A 12,620-nucleotide genomic window follows, 5' to 3' on the forward strand; every position below is an offset into this window, starting at 1 on the left:
CCACGCTACTGATCAGCAAAGCTCAATTCAAAAGTAAGGGGGGGGGAGCTAACCCTGACATTCCAAAAGCTTTTAAACATTAACTAGCATTCATAAAGATTGCGAATAAGAGAATACTTGAGTTCACCACGTGTCTATAATATTTACATGGGCACTGCTACCGTAAGAAATTATTAAGATTATTTTGTTAAAAAAATCCCTCTCTTTTAAATGATAGCTTCTTTGCATTAAAGTAGAATCAGTCATTTTTTATAGAAAAATATTTTAAACTTTAAATTAAAAAAATAGTGTTATTAAATAGTCACATTGGACCATATATGGTTGTATGGATATAATTCAGCATATTCTAATTCCCACTTTAGGAGGAGAACTCACATGGATAGGAGAGCAGACTATATTTGCCATGGGTGCTATCTGTTTACAGATCCCAGGAATAAACTCTGCGTACCTCGTTTGGGAGATACACGGACATAGTACCTATATACATTCTGTACATATTGGTTCACTGATTAGCAGTTATTAGTCGTGCTATACAAAGGAAAACAAATCTGATTATAATGATGCTATACACTCTCGGCAGAAAATTAAGGTCTTATTGCGCTGGTTCAAACCCGTGTAAGACAGGTTCCCTGTTGAGATATGTAGCCCAGTACACTAAGTTGAAAGAACCAAATAAAACTGGAAAGACTATTCTTGACATCCTGTCGATTTTACTAACGCTGTTGAAGGTTTTCTTTGCTTCCTGCGGCTTGGCTTCTGGCTTTGCCTTGTTTGGCTCCGAAGTGGTAGCGCTTTTGGAGATTGTCGGGAGAACAGAGTCCTTGGTGATATTTGGTGCGTAATTGGCCACTGCCACTGCATAGGCATTGTTTTTCTTCATGACGGATGCTTTTTCTTTTTTCTGTTAAAAGATGGTACACAGTTAAAAGAAATCAGCTTTACATATATATCAGCGTATCTTTAACAAATAAGACATGTGTAATGAATTAGGATTACTACAGCAAAGTAGTACAACTAATGAATGGCATAGTTCAAAAGCACAAAAAAGTGCCAATAAGTGAATTTGTCAAGTGAGGGTTAGGATAATTTTTGAGAGAGTTTTGAAACAGGTATGATAGTAACATTGGGTTGGGCACTGTGGCAGTGTTCTTCACTACAGGGCACCTTCTCCTGATGCAAGAAGCTAGCAATGGAGCTTCTTGCATCAAGTGATGGCACCTTTTCCTGGAGTGAAGGAAAGATGCAACCATCAGCAAAACAGATCCATGGGCTCCAACCCATTAGTTGCCCACGGTTGAATACTGAATCTGTTATCATTTCTACTTGCAAAGCTTTGTAGTACTCCATCAACGTGCAAAACCAGTTTGATCACAATTGGGACCAACAACAAAAAAAAGTAGGTGTACCACGGAATGAATGTGTTTATCACACAACCTTCAGCTTTATTTAAACTAATGGACTGGATCCAGCCAGCATTTTCACTCAGTGTTACTATATTTTCTTTCTGATTACAGCTGCTGCCTGTCCCATATGACTTTTGTATATACAAGTCCCAAGAACCCAGGCAGTCGGGGGGAGGGGGCTCTTTTCCACACACAGAAAAGCTGGGTTGGATCCAACCCACTGTCCATCTTCAGCATTACTTAGTAAACGTGTAATGTGATGATAGAAGGAAAAGAGGACTGAGTGAAGATCTGTGGTTCAGGCAAGGCTCCATCAGGGCACTGAGATGGACGTGTGAAGTTCAGAAGTTCACCCCCAACCGAACTCCAAACAAACCTATCTGAGTTTTTGCACACATAAAAGACATTAGACATATTCTCATGGGAAAGGGTTGCTTAAAACAAAATTTAAATACAACAGGAATGGCCATTTCCTAATCCTATCTAAATGCAACGGTCACAATACAGCTCAGCGTTAAGTATACTTAAGATCACTGATTTTAATTCATGTTATCCATGCTAAAGGGTTCAGCACACACTTCAGAAGTACATGTGAACACATCTATTCTGCTGCAAGCAGCTGTCAATAATAATAATAACAGCTGTGAATAGGATAGCTTTGCAATGACACAACAGTACCATCACATATTTTACAGTCAAGTGTGCCCTCATCTGCAGATACTTAAATTCACAGATCAGGACCACACTATGGAAGGCAGATTTTTCGACAGACTTGGGGGATCCCTTAGGGTTGCAGAGAAATCTGAAAAGCTTTAAAAACAAACAACAAGAAGAGTGTGTTTTGTGCAAGTGCAGGCCATCCAGCTGCAAAGAGACAGCTAAAGACATTGGGGTTGCCTGGAGGAGGAAAAGAGGAAATAGTGTTGGGAAGGTGACACTAGGGAAGATGGAGTGCCCCCTGCAAGTCCTTGCAGATCTCCCACTGTGCAACTGGAACCAGGCAAGTGGGGCATAGTTTTCCTGGGCAGAGGGTGCCAGGTAGGGAAGGACAGAAAACTGAAGATGGGGAGGAGATAAAGGTAGGTTGGCTGGTGGATGGAAAAGAGAGGAGGGGGCAGGAAAGGGAGAGAGGCTGTGGGGGCTTTCAAGGAAGAGAAAGAAGAAATAGTGGGAGACGGGGAAATGCACCCAGCAAATCCTCACAGATTTATGCTTGTACTTTCTTCATCTAGTCACATGTGAAATAGCTCTTAATGCAAGTATATTTTCATTTATGATCCAATGAAAAGTGCAAGCAAACACTGCAACTGGATTGCTTGTAAGAAAATACCAGACTGGACCGAACACATCTTATATTTGTGCTTTGCGACATTTTAGAATTCAGCAGCCTCTAGAAATGGGGAAAATAGCATGCCTGAGTCATCTTATTAACAGATCCCACAGATACATATTATTTTTGTTCCATGGTATAGTAGTGAAGAGACAGAGAAGGAGGGAGAATCTGGAAGGCTTAGCAACAGCCATGTGGACCACAGGAGTGCAGTGCTCAGCAGTCAAGAGACTGATCGTTTGGTGTAATGGTTGAGTGTGCAGACTCTAATCTGGGAGAGCCGGGTTTGATTCCCCACTCCTCCACTTGCACCTGGCCGGATGACCTTGGGCAAGCCGTAGTTCTGATAAGAGCTGTTCTTGAAAAAGAGCAGTTTCTGTCCAGAGCTCTCTCAGCCCCACCTACCTCACAGGGTGTCTGTTGTGGGGAGGGGAAGGGAAAGGAGTTTGTAAGCCACTCTGAGACACCTTTGGGTAGTGAAGGGCAGAGTATAAATCCAATCTCTTCTTCTTCTAACTTCAGTGAAGTGAGAATGATACATGTTCCATACACTAATGAAAAACTTGAGATCAGGAGAGTTCAGATTTTAATACATGCACCCACACAACTTGAAGGTGAACTCTGAGGATAGTTTGTTACATGTTTGTCTGTATAGCCAGTGTGGTATGAATATATGCAAACCTACATAACACACGCATATAAATTTAGACTTCAGTGACACCCTTAAGACCAACAAAGTTTTATTCAAGGCGTGAGCTTTTGTGTGCAACCACATTTCATCAGATTTCCCCCCCAATGCCTGAATAAAACTTCATCAGTCTTAAAGGTGCCACTGGACACTTAACTTTGTTCTATTGCTTCAGACCAACACGGTCGCCCACCTTGAGCGACACTTGCATACAAAATTACCTATCTCCCTATGCACAATTTAAAATCCCAAGATTCAGTATAACTGGCTTCTATCATAATTTTTAAAAAGTCTTTGGGGCCTTACAGGATGATTTTGGATTTTCAATTTAACCCTTTACTGACTGACTGCGCAATTGTTATACTGCTCTGTTTTCAGTTAGCTGCCTGGGTTGCCCTGATTAGGTTGAAACTTCGGATAAAAATCTTTTAAACGAAATAAATGAAATACATAAAACAAATCTAAACAAATGCAAGTACACTAAGACCAAGTTGAAATAACTTGCTGGTATCTGCTGTCATTGGTGGCGACACCGAAACGTGCACCCCTGGTTCTGGGGCTCCTTGCAAAAAGCCTTTTGGCTAAAATCAAGTGTAGTATCTGTTCTTATCTGTTAAAATGTTTTTATATTTGTTTATCTTCATTTGTCCTCAGCCTAATTTCCCCTACAGTAGTAGAAAAGAGCAAAAGTCCAGTAGCACCTTAAAGATGAACAAAATATGTGGCAGGGGAAGAGCTTTTGTGAGTCACTGTTCACTTCTTCAGACATAGCTAGAATGGGAGTCCATCCGTCCGGTTTATTGGACAACGTTCCCCTACAGTGACACAGGCAAATATGATTGGTTGTAAATTTATCATTGAAGTTGGACGTGTGTCATCTTTTCTTGATCAGCATTACACCATCACACTGCTTACAAGATCACTGGGTTAGACTTCTCATGGGACGATTTCAAAAAGGAGAAATGGAGGAACAGGTATGGAAAACACGGCACTGGAGCAGCAAAAGCTGAACCCGAAATGTGCAATTTTCACTGCAACTCTAAAGTAATAATCATTTTTCTAAAAGATATTTAATAGTCTGATCCTCATGAATCACTAATCACCAATAAGGGGAAAGGGTTGTGACATAACAATCATGAATGGGTGATATTGCACCTACCATCACCACAACCTAATAAAGTTTAGTGATGCTGTGCAGAGCCTTTACCTGGCTGAGAAGGTGACTGAAATGTAACATGGCAAAACCAGGATACAGGGATGCCTGGGAATGCCTGATTAACAAGCCAGCCTATGGACATTCAGGTCATTGTTGGACCCCATAGACATTCAGGTCATCATGTACAAATTCACCCAACTGATCCTTTGTAGCTGTCTTCTACAGGCATTCGCAACTGATGAGCAGTCTACAGGGATGAATTTGCTTCCACATTACTTATTGTACAGGATTGCTTTATGCGGCAAAGTTAGCACAAACCATTTCCTGCAGCATCACAGCTTTGCATGTCTTAAGGATTAATGTATAAATATAAGCTTTGGCGATTTCCCCCTCTCTTTGATAGCCCTGTTCATAAGCCACTTAAAACAGCTTAACTGTGCATCTGCCATATGAACTGCCTTTGACAGCACTGCAGCTGAAGATGGTCAGTGAATCCCAATATTTAAATCTTACCTAAACATAACATTTTCCCTAGATCTAAAGGGGTAACATCGAGTTCTGTACTGGTGCACTTTTGGCTTCAGGGTCTCCTGTGTACGTGAAAGAATTTATCGAGCTTTTCAAAAGAGCCCCACATCCTTTAAGCAGAAAAAAAAAATTGAAGCAGCAGGTTGATGGCCCTAGAGGTCTAGTTATTTTGTATCCCAGGTAGGTTCCATCAATGTAATACTTCATCGTTTTAATCAAATAGTAGCAATATTTCATGCACTTTTGGTGCATATGTGCAAGAAAAAGGCTATTTGGAGCAAGCCATAAAACCATGAAATCAATGGCTCCAAATTTTTTGGCATCAACCAAGCATCCACATAAGAGAAGAATGGACACAACCCATGGGCTTGCTGGCAAATGGCTAATAAAGCCCAGGAAAGATAAAAAAAAAAAACCTCCCCAAAACTAGGCACACTTTTAGGATCTTTGAGGAACCTGGGAGTGGGATTTTCTACCTGGCTTTTGAGGCTATTTTATGGAAAAGAGGGGAGTTGCAATTCATTGCAATTGTCATGAATCTGGCTGCACAGTCAGTAACATACCTTGTCCAGACTTAGAGAGTTTCAGAACCTTTCCCTGAAAGACCATGCTGAACTGGTGGCTTATCCTGAAAGAGGAAGACCCAGGTAGGAAGGCAATGCCTAGCAGAGGAAGTGTATTAACTGGAAAATTAACAAATACCTTCCTACTGTCAACCTTGGAGCAGTAAACGAGTAGACCTTTCCAAATGCCCATCTACCCTATCTGCTTCCACCATTTGTAATCCATGGATACTGAATATGCTTGCAATCAATTTTTTCCTTAGATTATCAGCACCACTACTAGCATACTAGGATTTAGGTGACTGATTCAGAATCTGCATTCATCCTGTTTCACGTTAGACATATCCCCCAACTTATGGAATAAAGTGGTATTCCTAGTTGTCTGGTTACCAGCAGACTTCAGCGTTTACCCCCTAAAAAGCACTGCCAGTGGTTGTAGGTCCCCATGGACAAAAAGCAACTGGGGGAGGTCGCAGGGTCTGCAGGTTCTTCTCCTCTTCACTGCAGCCTCCTAGGCCTTGTGTATGGCTTGCTTCCATGTACTGTTGCTTTCCTGATCTTATTGTACCATTTATTTGTGATCTGCCTCCAGCAGGTCTCTGGAAAGGCAGCATACAAATGTTCTAAAGAAATACCCTGAGGGCCGCTTTGGGAAGGTGAAGAAAATTCTGGAGCCCTTTCCATTGGCACAACCATGGGATCAAACCTACTGCATTAGAAGCAAAAGACCCAAACATGTGATCCCAAGCTATAGAATCATCTGGTTCAGCTCTTGCTAGACCAAGCACTTTGGACAAGAGTTCAAGCAGAGCCTTGTTTCTGGCTTGCTACTTTTCTTTGTTTGTAGAAGGGGAGAGTTGACTTTCTAATACAAAACGTGCAGGGTGCAGTTTCCTCCCACGTGATTCTCTTGATTGTATTTCTTGGTTCTAAGGGAAGGAGAACCATTAAAATGCTAACATTCAGTACGCTACTGCCATCCTAAGCAGGTCTACACAAAATCCTAATCAGGTCTATTCAGTGGCGCTTACTCCCAGGAAACTGTTCTGAGGACTGCACTGTAAATGATTAAAAAAGCAACTTAAAAGGTGTCCCTGACAAATCAAGGCAACATATATATATATTTAAATTATCTGGATATTTATATCTGGTTATCCAGCACTCTTAACTACTACACCATGTTGGCTCTTTGTAAGACACTGGCCCCGTTCATACGAGGCAGTTTGGGCGGGAGCGGGCCGGATTGGAGGCGCATCAGACGGGCACGATCCCATGGCAACATCTGCCTGGCGTCGCGCTCCCGCCTCCAACCCGGCCCTTCCCCCGATGAAGCGCGTCAAAGATGAACCACCTACTTCAGTGGTTCATCCGGTTGAGGCACTTCATCCTGGCCATGGGTTGGCGGCGCGTCTTGCTCGAGCATGCGCAGTACGGCAGCCTCCCCCTCCGACTAGTGTCATCCTCCCCGGCATCTGATCGTGCCGGGGAGCAACGGAGCGGCCCCGTCTTTTCCCTGCCGTGTGGCAGGGGCCACTGTTAGTTAGATTTGCACTTAACATTAGACTATAGCAAGGATATGATTTCTTAGTACAGGCTTCTCTGCCCCCCCCCCATCATACAGTGAGGAAAACTGGATTGTTCCATGTACATTGTCCAACCTCTTTGAAGGAAGGGAAGGATAACATTTTTACAATAACCATATAATTGTCCATGTACTAGTTTGTATTCTTCTACTGAAAACATATGTTTCAAGTGGAAAGCTCCAGAAGGAAAGTTCCAGAGCTGGGCTCTGAAGTGAGATTCAGAACAGCTTTGCAGTGCTTTGCAAGGAAAGAATAAGGTGACTTTCTTCCTGTTATTCACCTAGCTGCCTGACATTCACCCTGGGCACCAAAACCAGGTATGGGATTGTATGATAGCTTGAGCTATCAATGCCAGTGTAATGGGGGAGTGTAATATGAGACACTGGGTTCCATTAAGCCTGATGAATGATTGTTCATTGGGAAGTGGCTTTACCTTCATTCATTTTCACACAAAGAACTGCTGAGGATGATGAAATGCTGCCTAAGATTATTTTGGATGCTTAACAGGTATAGATGGGCTCTTGTTTAATCTGTGGGAAGCCCTGGAACAATATTTGTTTCCTTGGGAAGAGACAGCTGGAGAAAGACTCCATATGTACAATTTAATTTCTACTGAAGTGTGTGCCCAAACTGTCAACTTCGCTTCCCATCCGCTCTTGCTTTAATCTACTCTGTCTTTATATTGGTTTAAGACTTCAATTATTTTTCAGTAATAGAAAGCTATCAAAAGTAGATGCCGCTAAATTGATTTCTTAGAATTGGAAGGAACTTTAAACACGTTCCATTATCACTCACCTTATCGTTGACTACACTTTTTCCATCCCAGGCCCATCCTCTTTTTGTGAAGTAATTTACAGTGGCAAACTCTATCAAGGCAGAGAATACAAATGCATAACAAACAGCGATGAACCAGTCCATGGCTGTGGCATAGGCAACTTTGGGCAGGGAATTTCGAGCACTGATGCTTAAAGTTGTCATTGTTAGTACAGTAGTTACTCCTGCAGGGGGAAAAATGGGAGAAGGGAAAAAAATATTGGCCAGGGTTAATTCAGAAAACTTTAGAAAAGGGATGCTTGTCACAGGGATCTCAAAGCATGATTACAAACTACTTGGTTAGTAGAATGTTGTATAATGTCAATGGGCGAGTTTGATGTAGGCTCCAAGGAAGAGCCAAGGGCAACCAAAATTACAAATGACAGACATATCCTGAGAAACTACCGAAGGACTATTGCATGAGAACAGTCCAAATTCATTAAACTCATTTGCTGTTTATGACTCCGGTTTCAAAGACAGTAAAGAAATAAATTAAACTCATGGCACTTGCCTGAAAATTACAACCAAGTCTCATTTACCATGTAGGCGATTACAGTAAAAGCACTGGTATCTGCGACTTATTCAGAATGGGCGTTGCTGGTTACTCAAATGTCCTGGATACTCAAACTCATTGCTGTGCCTCACCCCCTTACTCAGAAGAATCCACAATAAGAGAACCCCACCCTACTGAGAACACCATGGCAACTGCCCCCGTGCCTGGCAGGATGCTTCCCCTTCTACCTGAGCCCTGGAATCTTCCTATACAGCAGGAAGACAAGCAGTTCAGCTGCCAAGGGATGCTCCAGCAGAACGGGCTCCCGACAGCCTGAGGCAGGCCAAGGAAGAAGGATGCGCCCAAGAATAACATCAGTTGGCAGCAACAGCTATCAGAAGCCCGGCAACAGCAGGAGGCATTAGTCTGGCTACCTGGAGAGGCAGGAATGGAGAACATATGCACCCAAGGATGTAGGGTTGTGGTGGCTGAGGGGGAGGAGCTTGCCAGCTAGGCAATGCTGGTTAACTGAGCATTCTGGATAATCAAGTGCTGGATAGCAAAGCTTTTACTGTGCTGATTTCTTAAATAACTGCCAAAGTCCACAAAAAACAATAGAGCAAATTATCAAAAAGCATATTCACACACGGCTGCAGGGGTATAGGCACACTTACCAATGGGGTGATCTTGTCTGGCTGTAGACTGCATGTGACTGACACAAATGGTGATCTTGAAATCCAGTGTAATCAGATTTTGTCACTAAACCAGGCTTTCCTCCTTTTTGGACTTCTCAACAGATCAGACCCTGATCTATGGAACCTCCATTCAGCAATCTATCAAATTTCATGTTACATTTTTTCAAGCTAATACGGTAAGTGGTCTTCCCAGAATGTTAAAAAAATGAAGCTGACCAAACCCTTTTTTAGCTGTTGAAAACCTTGGTCAATTTCATTTTCCATTCTCTTGGGAGTACACTTCAGAGCATTACTCTGTATGGGAGTATTTTAGAACCTCAGATAACTTCCAAAAGCAGTTCATGGTTAGCCATCCCAGTTCTATGCTTATGCCTTTGAAGATAAGAACAGGAAGTAATTTGCGCAGGAGCACTTATCTAGTGACCAAGTCAGATTATGCATTTGCCACAAGAAGCCACCACAGTGTCAGGATGTGCCTCTCAGGGACTGGAGTGAGTTTTGGCTGAATGAGTGTCCTCAAATCTGTAGACAGCTCAGTGGGAGGTAGCCAGTTGGACTAGTTTGGCACATCCTGGAGTTGAAATTGTTGGACATTACACTAACAAGGACTGTCAAGAGATGAAGCTTCTTAGAACCAGGTTACAGATTTGAGAAAACTGCAAGTAAACTATGGCCTGTTTTGCAGGCCACAGCCATCTATAGGCATCTATTGTCTCACTTGACTCAGCTGAAAAGGAGAAACAGATCTGAGTGTTATCAGCATACTGATAACATCTCACTACAAATCTTCAGACAATTTCTCCCAGCACTTTCTACTAAATTAGAAAGAGTATGGAGAACAGGATGGAATTCTGTGGAAACTCACAGGACAAATTCCAGTAGTCCAAGTAGTTATGTGTCATCCCCTCCCCCTGGCATAATCTTCTTATGTTTGTCATGCCTATAGGAACAAACCAGTAAATTGCATTGGTCCCAATTCCTACCTCAGCCACCAAGATCTATAGGCACCAAGTCTGATGGCACTGAAGGCCACCAAGATGCCCATGAAATATCAACAGAGTCACATTCCCTTGGTCTTTTTCCAAGCAGAAAAATTCCAAAACTAGGTCAGAAGAAGAATAGAAATGTAACTAAATAATCACTCTAATCCAAGAAAACCTGGTGTTGCACAAAAAGCACTCAAGCCCAACATTGGGGTATTTCCTAGTTGCCAATAGTTTAGATAATTTGGGTTCATTAATGGCTTCTTCCAGAGGGAGTCTCTTTTCAAAAGCACAGGACAGCAACTCTTAAGTTTTCTCCTTAAGGAAACATTAGCCATTCCTCGGACATAACTATGCAAGCCTTTCCAGTTATGCGAAATTACCCAAGATGGGCAAAAATCAAGCATACATGTGGTAGGCCGAACCCCTCCAATCAAGTTGTTTTTATTCTCAGGTCATGCGGTGGCAGAAGCTGGCAGCAAGTCACACACAACTTATGACGACCCCGTAGGGTTTTCAAAGCAAGATATGTTCAGAGGTGGTTTGCCACTGCCTGTCATAGGGACCCTGGATCTCCTTGGTGGTCTCCCATCCAAACACTAACCAGGGCCGACCCTGCTTAGCTTCCAAGATCGGGCTAGCCTGAGCCATCCAGGTCAGGGCTCTTAACAACTAGAAATTTCCTAAGCAATCGGATTACACTGTGCTCTGTTAATGTTCCTTTAGTGAGATGCCAAATGAGAGGGGTCCAAATCCTTTTTTTTTTTAAGCCCCCAGAGGGGATTTTTTATTGATTTTTTTCACTACAAAAAACTACAGCAGAAAAAAGGGGAAGGGAAACTACATATACAGGAGAAAGTAAAGAACCCACTACTAACTAAAACTGCAAGAGAGGAGATCCTCCAACTAGCTTAGATACATCGAGTCTTCTCATCGTTGATCCCTTTATAAACTGAGTCAAACATTTATAGCCCTTTTTCCTTAAAGCTTAAATTTAACTGTCTAGTAACAGTACCCCCAATCATCATATAACCCAAAGTCTCAAAGGCACAATTCAGAGTCCTTCAGCCTTTACTTCTCCTTTCATGAGTGGGGTCCAAATCCTAAGGGATATGAGTGACTTTATCTACGAAATGCCTAGCAAACAGGTCAGAGCAAGCTGAAGACTAATCTGTAGTTTCTTCATCATCAGGCAGATAGATATAAAAATTCCTCTCACAACTCAGAACAGGCCTACTGGACAGCTCTGAGCAACTACAACACTGAAGGAGAAATACACACATGTGACCACTATCATCCCCACGAAGTAGTCACAGAAGTGTGGTCTTTGTTGGTCCTGTTTGTCATGGGTAATCTGCCTGTATTTTATAAACATAAAAATCTGGCATTTAATTTGTTGCACAGCATCCTTTACTTGCATGGCTATATATTTATATGTTTATCGTATGGCAGAGTTACACACAGGAAGCATATAATAATATAAAATACAAACCCAATTCAATACAATGGGTATGCAGACCAATTGGCAATCCACCTAAATACTAATAACTAAATTTTCAATCCACACAATCACAGCTGGGGAGAGTTCGAAAAGCTCTATCACATCACCCTGGAAAGCACAATGCTCACATTCCTGTGACAGATGGAAAATAGTTTGGCAGGCTGCACCACAAGTGCATTCTGGTCCTGGTATTTTGCCCCATTTAAACAACAGGTATGCACAACTGCAAAGGCCAATTTGTATTCCATTAGCCATCTTCCATGCTTTACGTGGCAAGTCAAATCCTGTGGGCTTCTTGTTGGCGTTTATCAGGTTATGGATATTGGGTGGAGCTGACTGCATCCGTGTTTGCAACCACTCATTCCCTAAGTCGAAATTCTGTGATTGCAGGATTTGTGCAGATCTTATTACAGGCTGTCGGGATCCTAGTTTGGATAGGCCTGCATCAGGCTTGTCTTTGTGGATGGGCAACTCTCTGTTTTCAGTTATCTTTCTATATTCACAAAGAAGACCCAAATAGTGTATACACCTTACAAAAAAAAATAAAAACAGACTGGAACTTTGAACCAAGCAAATTTTGTGCCAGCTCCATCTCTAGTTCCTAAAGCTGCAAACACTTTTCAAATGTATCTTCTAGGAAGACAATATTTAACATTTATCCAATTAGCAGCTCTGCAACTTTGTGCATGGGATAATTGGAAGCAAAGCAAAGACAACAAATCACTTAGTCATAACACACCATGGACACTTTAGGTCAGTCACATTAAGCAGATGTCATAAATGAAAGGAACTGAAGAACTTGATTATTAAAACTGCCTTACTGCCCTGAGTTCTTCAATGTAACCTACTGCTTAGTTACATTATGTGAGCAGAATGAAATAGGG

At 42.1% G+C, this 12,620-nt stretch overlaps 1 protein-coding gene across 1 annotated transcript in view; it reads right to left on the reverse strand.

Moving 5' to 3' along the window:
- Positions 1 to 592: 592 nt before the first annotated feature.
- Positions 593 to 12,620, reverse strand: part of LOC107121387 (gamma-aminobutyric acid receptor subunit alpha-2) — a 108,939-nt gene continuing 96,911 nt past the window's right edge. Inside the window, exons 8-9 of the mRNA XM_015424303.1 lie at positions 8,047 to 8,249; positions 593 to 901 (exon numbers count right to left, since the gene is read on the reverse strand). Coding sequence (XP_015279789.1) covers positions 593 to 901; positions 8,047 to 8,249 — 512 coding nt within the window. The remainder of the gene's footprint in view (positions 902 to 8,046; positions 8,250 to 12,620) is intronic.

This window comes from Gekko japonicus, unplaced genomic scaffold (assembly GCF_001447785.1).
Source record: "Gekko japonicus isolate JY-2015 unplaced genomic scaffold, Gekko_japonicus_V1.1 scaffold2510, whole genome shotgun sequence".
Taxonomy (NCBI): domain Eukaryota; kingdom Metazoa; phylum Chordata; class Lepidosauria; order Squamata; family Gekkonidae; genus Gekko; species Gekko japonicus.